This window comes from Diadema setosum, chromosome 3, assembly GCF_964275005.1.
Source record: "Diadema setosum chromosome 3, eeDiaSeto1, whole genome shotgun sequence".
NCBI lineage: Eukaryota > Metazoa > Echinodermata > Echinoidea > Diadematoida > Diadematidae > Diadema > Diadema setosum.
The window spans coordinates 12,978,574-12,991,401 of NC_092687.1; the positions used below are offsets into that span (position 1 = coordinate 12,978,574).

Sequence of the window (12,828 nt, forward strand, 5' to 3'; positions counted from 1 at the left end):
AGTTATATGAGGGTGGGAAGGGGCTGATAATGATCACGGGTGTACGCAGTAGTATTTCAGAGGGTAATATCATCAGTACACGCTTGCGTGACTTTTTTTTTCTTGGGGGGGGGGGTGGTTGAAGCCTTTAGGTGGTCTCTTGTAATAATTGTTTCTATATGTCATGTGTGAGATTCTTGTACACACCCCACGGGTCACACATGCATGGCTCATCATGAGTATGCCATAGATGAGTGTGTGAGCATACGGCGGAGAGGGAGAAATTGTTTATGTTCCATTAACAATGCAATTTGCAAATTGTACGATTGTCTTCCAGTTCGCCAGTGAGTGTATCGGGGTGTTTGTGTATTTTCCACACCCCTCTCTCCCTCCTTCTCTCCCTCTCTCTCTCTCTCTCCCTCTCTCTCTGTGGTGTATAGTGATTATGCCTGTTTTCGTTCAATTTTCACTGCGTATAGTAGGCCTACCATATCCTTTATTAGATCACAGTTTTCGTTTTCTAAAAGAAGTTCATTTCATTTTCGGAATTTGAATTTTATTTAGTTTTCGGATTAACTATCATTCGAATACCTTCGGGAAAAAAAAAGAATGAAAGAACACAGTATTGATAAAATCTTGTCAAGAAAGACGGGTAGAGTTTATTTCTGACAGATATAAACAAACAAATAAGTATTTACTTTATGAACAATAGCTTTCCTTTAAACGAGATATTTCTGGTGAAAACGGTGCCAGACGCTTCAATTGAGCCACACGGATCACACGGCGTTTTGGACTCAGTCACAGATTTTGCGTGTTGCGCCCTACTTTCCTAACATGCTATTTTTTGTGCATCATCCACATACCTGTTGACCAGTGTTATTCAATTCAGCTTCACATTTTTTCTGCATAGGCATGCATTCCGAATGGACAGAAGAGATGTCCTCATCTACATATTTTGTGTAGAAAATGTTAATCAGCACGGACTTCCCTTTCCTGGTATACCTGTGCCGCCATCATTGAGCCTTCTGTATTAGACTGGCTTCTCGTAATTTTATGATTGCAAAGAATGCGCCCCATTTCCCCTTGCACTTTGGCTTTGCAGGTGGAATCCTTTTGTGTTGCAGATCCTCTGCTTCTCCATTTCACAGAAAATATACCACGGACGAGTTTTCCTATGACAATGTGATCCCCCAAGAAAACGTCGGAAAATGCCTGTTTAATGTCGATGGTGCATGGCAATAGGGATTGTTATCTTGACGGCAGATTTTATTGATATTCAGCAAATATCTTAATAGATTTAAGATGAAAATATAGTATATCAAAGTGAAAAATTACCAATGGGAGAAATATCAATTACACTGTCAAAATTGACAATCGCAAAGAATATCTCGTAGGCTTTACAACAACAGTGAAAGGTTTGCATTCGGTAGTAATTTTGGAGTAGTTTCCACGTGCAGATCCCTCGTGAATTTTCAAATGCATGTAGTTGCATTGACTGTTATCAGTCTTTTATATGAAGTGAGGAAAGATGTTATACACCTCAAAATGAATTGGAAAGAATGACAAAATTCTATAATAATGTGAAAGAGACGTGGAAATTCTATTCTTATAGAAAGACAATCTGTATTATACCTAGGAGAGTAGACTAAAATTCCTTTGGGCTCTGCGATGCGTTTTGATTGACACTGATGCTCAACCAATGGAACCCCGAGATTTGATAACAGACAACTAGTCGTCGCGCCCTCTATTGACTGGCAGTCAAGGATTGATCTAGGCTAAAAATACGTCGCCCGCTACAATATTTTTTTTTCCCCAGGATGGGAAAGTCACTAGTGTGTGTAAAGTCTACGGCAGTCTACTGACAAAAAGAGGTCTGAAACCTAAGACTATAGGGAGACAAATTGTGTTTGCATACTTCAAAACCCCATTGACCACCAATCTCGGCAGCTCCTCACTGTGGCACGATGTGTTAAAGGGGAAGGCTAGTAACTGATCAGTGGGAATCAGTGGAAATGCTGGGAGATGATTGTTCCAATCCTTATGGGATTCATTCAAGAGTTCATTGTATATATATTGTTGTGTGAAAATGATTTGCTTCAGAACGGTCTCATATTCAAGTAATGTGCAGATTAATGCTCCGTCACTGACCAGGGACGCTAACCTGGAAGCATTAAACTGCACATTACTTGAATATGAGACCATTCTGAAGCAAATCATTTTCACACAACAATAGATATACAATGAACTCTTGAATGAATCCCATAAGGATTGAAACAATCATCTCCAAGCATTTCCACTGATTCCCACTGATCAGTTACTAGCCTTCCCCTTTAAAGATGGACGGTGGTTCGAACCCTGCTCTGGGTTTTGCTCAACATCTTGTTTTCATTTTTGCTCTTAATTTCTAAAGTATATTAAGTTTGTAACGGTTTATTCCGTCAGGCTTAGAGAGAGTAATAAAGTCAAAGACTTGATAGTTATTCTCTATCCAAGTCACCAAGACAAATAAATGCCTTTCCCATTCTGGGAAAAAAAGTATCGCGCCCGGAAAGGTGTGACACGGCCTTCAAACAGGAGACGGGAGTCCGAGTACGGGCCGGGCTGTCACAACTGATTGCTTCCGCGTATCCTCGGTCTTCCTGTCGTGTAGCGAAAACTCCCTGTTGTTCGCTGTGCGATGTTGTTGATGGAATTGGCTGTTCGGTCTTGTTTATATGGGGTAGTTGTCGAGACTACTTGCGGTTTTGCTGTTTTTTTTTTTTTTTTTCAGTGAATGCTTTTCTTGCTTGCGCATAACATGTTTATTTGTTTTCAACCTCTTTTCTCTAGATTTTGTTCGCTTTGCTTTTTCACAGCCTTGGTATGCGGCGGAATGTACCCCCCCCCCCCCCCCCCCCACAGTTGATACATTTTGGCTGAACCTTTCTGGTACAAGCCTCGAATGCACGTTCTCCCCTGAACCTGACGCATCTTTGTTTTGCACATGTTTCTGCCGTGTTTCCATGATTTTGACAAGTAACACCCTCCCACAGGAGGAATGTATATTTTTACTAATACATTCTTTGAAAACGAAACGAAGTTTTCTCTATTTCTTTTTATGACCTCTCCGTTTGAACTCCTTATATCACACTCCTCTGTAAAGTTATATTTGCGTAGTGTAGTTGTGCAAAGAGAAGTCCAAAATGTTTGCTTGACCGAAGTCCAACTAAACACAGTTGTGAGAAAGGGCTCAAGGATTCTTCTCCCATATACAGCAGCAGGTTGAAGTCACGCATACCTCAAATAAATCAAATAAATCAAATATTCCCAAATAAGAATTCCAAAGATCTTGAAGAGAATCAAAGAAAATTTAAAAAGGCACGCCTTGATTGTTTATCCATAGAATACCTGTAGTTAACTGTTAGTCTCGATTCAGACGCACAGAGGGGTATCTTCCCGGTACACCAGTTCAATGAACACCGTCTGGGCATTAGCATTGATACTTATTTCCTATTATTGTCGAAGCCAGCGTATAGCTATATTTTTACAAACGACTTAAGTAATCTATATTCAGTATGAATGCTGTAAGAAAATAATAAAACAAACTTGAATAATATATTGCTTACTCATCAATTATCTAGGGATCCACGTCCTACAAGCTTAGCTTTTTTGTGGATCGCTATTTTCCAAAATTGAAGTTATTTTCTGAAAACTCGCGAACTATACATGTATACGCATCGTTCCTTCTGATTATTGTACATATGTTGATGTATATAATTTATTTCGTATATTACATGAACCTTTTGTAAAAGTGTAGACAATATCATTTTATGATATGTATACTTTGTATTACGTTTTGATTTTCGTTGATTGGAAATAAACTATGATTGAACCTAAATGCAAAACCGCTTTGATTATAGAATATTATTTTATCATGACTAACTGACTAAGCAATACATACTTGAAAATGCTTTCATAGCTTGAATTACACACACACACACACACACACACACATATATATATATATATATATATATATATATATATACATATATATATTTGAAGAGTTTGTTTGCAAAAACCAATAAGTCCATTTTTGAAGATTTTTAAGTACGGTTTCTGTCATAAAGTACAAAATAATACCTTTTAAATGATATATTGGTCACTACATAAAAAGGCACATTTTTGAAGTTATGGTCAAAAGAAGCAAAAAATGTTCTAATTGTTCTCTTTATTTTTCTTGACCTTTAATCGCAAATATCTCCATTTGGCAAATATGGACTTATCGGTTTTTGCGAACAAACTCTTCTTATATACTTGTAGCCCGCGTGTTGGCACCAGTATAGAAAAGATGAAGAAGTAGAGTGGCAATGCATTTTGACAGTCCAACAGTGCTATTCATTCAGACCAAATTTTCGACAAATACATTCGTCTTCCTCGGGGTCGACGATGACAATTCTGAAAGTAAACAAGGTGACTCTATTCTCTATATAATAATACATAAATGGTAACCATATGAATGTTTATGGCAACACGCGTGTGGTATCTAAGAAGAGGCACACAATCAGACACCACCGCACTGGTTTCCCTGTAGCAGAACACTTCAATGAAGCAAACCACTCTCTACAGGACCTTAAGATCTGCCTCTTTGGAGGTGGATACGCAACAGCGGAGGGGAGAAAGCTTGCTGAACTACGAGCTATAATGCCTAGTAGAAACTTTGAGGTAGGATTTAACAGAGAACTCTCGTGGCTTGACAAATACAATTTTTATAAGCAGTAGCAATTCAACCCCAAACACTGCCGTTATAGGGTGATAATGCCTTTATTTTTCTCAAGAATCTGTCTGATGTAACCCCACCAAAATTTGGGTTACTAAGATTTCTCCAGAAATGTCGTCAGACTAGATTCCTACTTCCTTGGAAAACCCATGGTCACTGTTATTACCACCCCCTCCATTCATCCCTCCTCTGACGTCCGTACCCCACCTGTTTTCCAACAACCCCTCGACCAGTGTACTAGTAACCCCCAAGATTAGTCTTAAGATTTCCCCTTCAGCCTTTGACCCCAGTAGCCAATGTCCAATTGTAAGCCTGTGTGTATTGAGACTGGTCAAGCCCTGTGAAATGCCCCTGCTGGTGTTAGACTATGTAGGTGTAATAAAACTCAAGGATGGAGCAAGCTAGCCAGTCTAGGGATATTGTTTTAAGCACCCCTCCCTTTTGTTGGTGTGTAGGCACATCAAGAGAAACGAAAGGACCATGTCTCAGAAGAGGAAGGTCATTCTTGCTAGGACAAAGTAGTAGTTGCTTTGGGATTTAGGGACAGTGTCCTACCATGGGCAAAGCCTATACAGAATGGACTGGTTCTAACTGTAGACCAACATTTTCTTTGACAATGACGTAGAGTGCAGGTCTAGCCCAAATTCTGTCCCCTCTTTTTCCTTTCCCTTCCCATTTCTCTGCCCCCCCCCCCATTTCCAATGAACTGTTTAGGCTAGCTCTGCGTGTGCCTTAAAGTAGAGTAGCTCCATACATTAATAGATTTAAATACTCTACCTGTGTTACATTGTGTATTACAGATACTGCTTTGATATATGTTATCAATGGCAGTAATGGTATGACTGTTTGCAAGATTATTATTTGATATGTCAAACGTTCAGAACAAAGTGTGATCCATACACTTCAGCATAAGAGATATGAGTGTGCATTTGTTATGTTTAATACATCGTTAATGCGAATGAGATGTATGTATCTGCATTCTAATTGAGTGCTCATATGATTCTGATATATGATTTGTCGAGTATGTTAACTAGATCAGTGTTTACATGAGTATAAACAATCTGTCATATAGCTATATGCTGGTTAGGTAGCCGCTCTAGTGACCAAGGTCACAGGAGTGCAACTTTAAAGTCCTGTAGCCAGAAGGCTTGAGAGTGACTGGAAAGCCTGTCGTTACTGCCCTTGGTCAATGTTAAGACTTTGTCTGGCCAAGTGGATGGTCAGTACGTCAGTAATGTTCCTGGAAGTCAAGGGGAATGAGTGACCTCTAGCCAATGAGGCAGACTTTGAATGATGTCATAGGAACATGAACCAATGATATTTCTGCTGGTCAGTTAACTTCCTGGAAGTTTCTGTTTTTCTCGAGAAAGTTTGTAATATTAACATTTTTACATTGAGACAGAAAAGTATAAAAGCCCATAGCTTTGGAGCAAATAGGCATATCTGCTTCCTGCCAGCGCTTTGAGGCCTGCACCCACTTTGCTTGTTACATCGACTGTGTGATCCAGAAAGTTTTCTCACACATTTATCTGCTGAGAGGTTACCACAAAATAACTGGTAAACCCTCATAAGCATCAGCTGTATTGTTATATACAAGTTTTATGTGCCTGTGATACAACTGGTTGTGGCACGTACATCCATTGACTGCCGTGTGGAGCAGCTTGTAGTGAAAACGAGTGTTGGCTCTTTTGACTAGGTAAGTCATTGTATTTTTTCATAATGTGTATTGCATTGGAGAGTGTTTGTTAATTAAGAATTTTAAACAATAGATTTGGAGATTGCGTATTGAGAAACTCTGATATCATGTATATAAATTCCGAAGTTATTATTATGGTATGCAAATTGATGATCGATGATTGATGCTTGTGTATTACTTGGCAATGTAAGATTACAATGCACTACAATGTTCAAGGTATATGCGCTTTGAATGTTCTATGAATGAACATGATTAGGCATACACTCAAGTTCATTAGTAGACAGATGAAATTGGGAAACTGACTTGGAATTAGAAGTCAGATGTTTGATTGCATGCATGCATATTGAAATGCCCTGTAGACCCTCACACTCAGAGAAGGTGAGGCTAGGCTCGCAAACATTGAGGTCTACAATGAGCACCCCCCCCCCCTTCTCGTCTGGAGTGACAGATTTATATCCACTGACCGTTCGGCTGTGAGTGGCAGAGGTCACTGCACTATTGAATTGTGGAATGTTTAACTCTAGAGGGGGAGGACTAGCCACTAGAAGTGAAGAACCTTGCAAAGAATTATGTGAGGAATAGTTGTGTGATTGTGAATATAAAAAAGTTATATATTCATGCTTTTTAGAATGTATACATGTTAACTGTACATGCGCGGTAAAGTGTACAACTGCTCACTGTAATTATTGTGTGCGTGGAGCATTATTTCCACTCAGACTATGAGATTTGAATCGGAGTCACATTATTTGTCGACCCCAGATGAAGCAACTATACTGCCAGTTGATCAGATAGATCAAAGCTTTATTTGTGGCAGCAGTGTTGCATATAATTCAGAACGTTGAAATGTTAAACTAAAGTTTGAGAAGCTACATTGACCGTATAAGCACTTGTATATGTATGTCAAAGTGAATTGACAAACATTTGAATGTATGCGACTGGAATTTATATCTGTAATGTCTAATGCGCTCATATAGGTTTATGAGGCAAGTATGTAAAGGCAATGTACCAGATCAGATTTTGGAGTGGACTTCCATACTCCTGAAGAAATATTATTGATCAGAAAGACACTATATTAGGAAGGTCCTGTGTCTTATAAACTTCTTTTGACTAGATACATATTTGGATGAGAGCTTTGGCCAGCCTTTGCTTGGTTCAGCGTGACTGACGGCTACTGAGCATTGCATCAGCTACTGTGTGCGACTGGTTTATGACTGCTCTGGGCTCGTCGACTGGATAACCGGCGAGAGAAACAAAGAGACAGCAACGAGTCGAATTATCGTCGAACACTGGCAAATATATAATTATGCTAATGTAACAAAGGTTACAATTGAGTCTGTGAACATATTGAATTGAAGGATGTACTTTGTTGAACGACAAACAAGCTAATAAAGTTTGTCATTGGATTATTTTGTCAAAACTTAATCCCAGGCGTGATATTCTTTATTTATGAACTCGGGAGTGTAACATTCGGGTTACATAAATTGGGGGCTTGTCCGGGAATTATAATTGTTTTCTTAATTGTATAATCGCATTTGTTTGGTGACACATGTTACCGAAACTGAGTCTTGATTATCATTGCTGACTGTTACTGTTACATTCACCATTTTCGTTCTATTGTACCAAAGAGCCAACACTTGTGTGCAGGAAACAAAGCGATGGTAGGTAAAAGTTTGAAGCAGGTTGGTCAGGATTGGTGCAAGAAGGAGGAGATTAGAGTAGAGAATGCCCTCCTACTTGCAACAGGTATAAAGACGGTGCCAACAGAAGTGTTTGCACTGGCACTGTCAGAGTTATATCCTACATTACTTGAGGTGTTAAGACGGGATGATCCCGATACAGGGGAAACATTGCTCCTGTGTGAATTTGAAAATGCAGTTGCTATGTTAGGATTACAGGGACAAATTGTCATCCCAGTAGATGGGGAGACGGTGTGCAGAGTAGTGAGGTTAGATGGATTAGAACCAGTGAGAGGGGAGAGGGTCAGTGTCAAGGACCTGAGGGAGAGAGGTTTAGTTAGGGAATGGAGAAAAGCAGGACGTAGAGCTCAGGAAGTCCAGTCTCAAGACATCCCTATTACTAACAACCTTCCACCCCCTTCCCCTGGTATCAGTGAACTATCCATGTCCTTCCCTGATCGAGACATCCCAATTTTAGCAGCTTCGCTAGCACGGTGTGGGCTGACCACAGGGTATCGAAAACTGCGATGCTTCTCCGGTGCAAAGACAGCAGCGCGTGATGAGGATAGCTACCCCATCTGGATAGAGCACGTTGAGAGCCAGATGGAGGAGTGGCAGACTCTGGATGATGCTGAGCGGCGCAAGCGCATTCGTGAGTCATTGCGTCCGCCTGCGTCAAGCATCATTACAGACCTTAGGCGTGAGAATCCCCAGGCCTGCTCTGCAGACTACCTCAGGGCTCTGGATCTGGCTTTTGGCGATACTGACACAGATGATGAACTGTTTGTCAGATTTCATCAGACAGTCCAGGCTGAAGGTGAGTCTCCCTCTGAGTATCTTTCTCGCTTACAGGAAGTCATGCGCCATGTGGTTAGGCGGGGAGTTGTCAAGCCACATGACGCCAACAAGGTGAGACTGCGACAATTCATCAGGGGCATCCTCTATCATGAAATGCTCCTAGTAAACCTACAGCTCAGGGAGCGCCTGGAGAAACCACCATCCTTCCTGGAACTCCTGTCTTCAGTGAGGAAGCAGGAAGAAGAGGAAAGGGTGAAGAAATCTCTGTCTGCCTCGAGACCCCCCGTTAGCCCAAAACCAAAGCAGGCTGCCCACCGTAAGGTAGAGCCCTCTATTCTGCCACCCCAAACAGCCCCTCAACCCCATGTCCTTCCCCAACCAGCACCTCCACCAGCACCCCAACCCACCAAAAATCCCCCCAAATCTCAGTCGTCCCAGCAGAGCAACACTGGTGTTGTTTGTTTCAAGTGTGGAGAGGAGGGCCATATCAGTAGAAATTGTCAAAATTCTGTCCCTCCTGACGTACTGAACAAAAGACTCGTCAATTACATCCTTGGCAACCAGGGAAACGAGAAAGGGCGCCTGGGAAGGGGAAACCAGGGGCCCCAAGATTAGATTCTCCCCCACTTGTTTCTAAAGTTGAGGTTTCCAAGAACGATGTTCCTGAAGGTTTAGTAGGAGATGCTATCAACCCAAAATGCTGGATAGATGGAAAGGAGACAAAATGCCTTCTTGATAGTGGGTCTCAGGTCACTCTTATACACAAGAGCCTTTTCGACACACTAGATAGGGAATTGCATGAACTGAGTGACCTAGTCCTGTACCATGGAGGGGATGGGACAATGCCCTACCTGGGCTGGGCCTACGTCAACATAGGTTTTGAACGGTCGTTTGCTGGCACAGGGACCGAGTTTAGTACGCTGGCTCTTGTAGTACCAGACCCCCAGCGTCCCTGTGACCATAGAGTGATTATTGGCACAAACTCAGGACTTTTCAGGCACTGTTTTGAATCTTGTAGGAGGATGGCTGGAGCACGCTTCGCCCAGTCATTGAAGATTAGTACTAAATGCAGGGATATCTATGCCAGCATATCGAAACAAGAGAAGGTATCCCCTGATGGCAAATTGGGCACTGCTAGGACCAAGAAAGGACATAGCACGCAAATACCTCCCCACTCCAAATTGGTAATGACTGCTCAAATTAGGAATTCCCTGAAGGAAGAAATGACTGTTTTTGTAGAGTCTAATCCCCACAGCAAACTTCCAAGTGGGTTACACATATCCCCAGGAGTACAAAAATTGTCAGGTGGTGCGATTGGAAAGGTGAGGGTGCTGGTGACCAATAGTAGCCCTGAGTCTATCACTGTCCCTGGCAACTGCCCAATAGTAGATGCCTATGTCCCCGACAAGTGTTTCCCTACCCCTAGTAGTTTTCCTACCCAGCCTCACAGTTACACCGAGGCAACCCATTCCCAAGTAAGTGCTAATGTAGGCGATAACATCCCTTCCCCTCGAGTTGACGTTAGTGAGCTGCCCATCAATTGGGGCCCGATTTCCTCGGAGTGGAAAGAAAGGCTGCTCAATCAGTGCAGGCAGAGGAGTGATGTGTTCTCCAGGCATGAATTTGACCTAGGCAGTACAGGCTATGCGGAGCATCAGATTCGTGTTGACGATGACACACCATTCCGTGAGAGGTCTCGGAGGGTGCCTCCCTCTGATCTTAGGGACTTGCAGCAACATCTCCAACAGCTGTTGGAGAACAACATCATTAAGGAGTCTAAGAGTCCCTATGCCTCCCCAATTGTGCTGGTTCGGAAAAAGAACGGTACTTTGAGAATGTGCGTTGACTACCGTACACTCAATTCTCGTACCATTCCCGACCAGTACACAGTGCCCCTGATACAGGAGGCCATTGATTCCCTGAGTGGCAGTAAATGGTTTTCTGTTATCGACCTAAAGTCAGGATTCTACCAAATCCCGATGCGTGAAACAGACAAGGAGAAAACGGCCTTCACTTGCCCTTTGGGGTTTTACCAGTTTGAGCGTATGCCCCAAGGGGTGAAGGGAGCACCAGCAACCTTCCAAAGGCTGATGGAGAAGTGTATGTCAGGTCTGAACATGTTAGAGGTGTTGGTGTACATGGATGACCTGATAATCTTCTCCAAAACGCTGGAGGAAATGGAGGAGCGCCTGGCTAGGGTGCTGGATAGGCTGCAGCAATTTGGCTTGAAGGTGTCCCCAGAAAAATGCCAATTTTGCTGTCAGTCGGTTAGGTACCTTGGTCATGTAGTCTCCGAGGCTGGGGTACAGACAGACCCAGACAAAGTGGCCGATGTAAGAACCTGGCCCAGGCCACAGACAGTGAGGCATGTCAAGTCTTTCCTGGGATTTGCTGGCTATTACCGACGATTCATAAAGGACTATGCCAAGATTTCTCGTCCTTTGAATGCACTTACAAGTGGGTGCGTTTACCCCAGGAAGCGAGGACGTCCACCTCCAAAGAAAGTTCCGAGCCCGGATGCCCGAAAGGCGAGTGACCCCCTTGGTGATGCTTGGACTGAGGAGTGTGAGAATGCTTTTCAGGCCTTGAAGCATTGTCTGGTCACAGCCCCAGTCTTAGCCTTCGCAGACCTGTCAAAGCCTTTTGTGCTCCATGTTGATGCCAGCCGTGATGGACTGGGTGGTGTCCTGTATCAAGATCATGGAGGTAAGCTTCGTCCAGTGGCATATGGAAGTCGGGGACTGTCCCACAGTGAGAAGAACTATCCAGCCCACAAGCTGGAATTTCTTGCTCTTAAGTGGGCAGTCACCGACAAATTCAGGGATTACTTGTATGCAGCAAAAGGTACACGGGTTATGACAGATAATAACCCACTAACATATGTCCTGACGTCGGCAAAACTCGATGCCACAGGACATAGATGGCTTGCTGCACTTTCCTGCTTTGATTTTTCCATCCATTATAAGCCAGGAAAGACGAACATTGAAGCAGATGCGCTGTCACGGAAACCACATCCTCCCGGCCTCGACAAGGAGTTTGAGGCTCGCCAGCAGTGCAAGATTAGTGATCTGGAGGCAAGGCTGCATGAGACGTCAGACTCAGGTGAGAAAGTGTCCACACTCTCTGCCTTCTGTCAGACGCATTATGTTTCAGCCAACTCTCCTCATAGAAGCCAGCCATACGTTGAGACCCTGTGTGCCAGTGCAGAGTCTATCCCAGGTCTGTATGCGAAGGGCTCAGACCTGAATGTAGTAGACTGGGCACAGGCTCAAAAGGCAGATCCGCAACTGAAACTAGTCAGGGATTATGTTGAACGTGGGGAGAGGCCACAGTCTTATACCGGCCTTTCAAGAGAGGCTGCCCTGATACTCCGCGAGTTCGACAGGCTAGTTCTGTGCAAAGGAGTCCTCTACAGAACATTCACTGACCCCTTAGGGAACCGCCATCACCAGTTAGTATTGCCTGCCCAGCGCCGTGTCGAGGCAATGAGGGGCATACACGACAGTGTTGGCCACCTTGGAATCGAAAAGTCCATAGCGTTGGCTAGAGACAGATTCTACTGGCCAAAGATGAGTGCCGACATTACGGAGTGGGTCAAGCATTGCCCTCGTTGTGTAGCAAGAAAGACTCCTCCAAAGCCAGCAGCCCCACTGGTGAGTATCCATACAACCAGCCCCCTGGAGCTGGTCTGCATGGACTTTCTCTCCCTAGAACCAGACCGCTCGAATAAGAAGTCTATCTTGGTAGTGACGGATCACTACACACGATACGCACAAGCCTTCCCAACGAAGGATCAGACTGCTGCCACTGTCGCCAAGGTCCTGTGGGAACATTTCTTTGTCCATTATGGTCTGCCCCAGCGCCTTCATTCTGATCAAGGTAGGGACTTTGAGAGTAAAGTGATCCATGAGCTGTCAAGG

General features: G+C 43.3%; 1 protein-coding gene across 1 annotated transcript; it reads left to right on the forward strand.

Annotated features, from left to right (window-relative positions):
• Nucleotides 1–8,089: 8,089 nt before the first annotated feature.
• On the forward strand, nt 8,090–9,523 carry LOC140247045 (paraneoplastic antigen Ma3 homolog). Its single transcript, XM_072326339.1, has one exon. It carries the CDS (start codon nt 8,090–8,092, stop codon nt 9,521–9,523), a length of 1,434 nt encoding a protein of 477 aa, XP_072182440.1.
• Nucleotides 9,524–12,828: the final 3,305 nt, after the last annotated feature.

What these genes read in the sequence shown, in the direction of transcription:
- LOC140247045 (XM_072326339.1), top strand. Translation starts at nt 8,090, where the DNA reads ATGGTAGGTAAAAGTTTGAAGCAGGTTGGTCAGGATTGGTGCAAGAAG.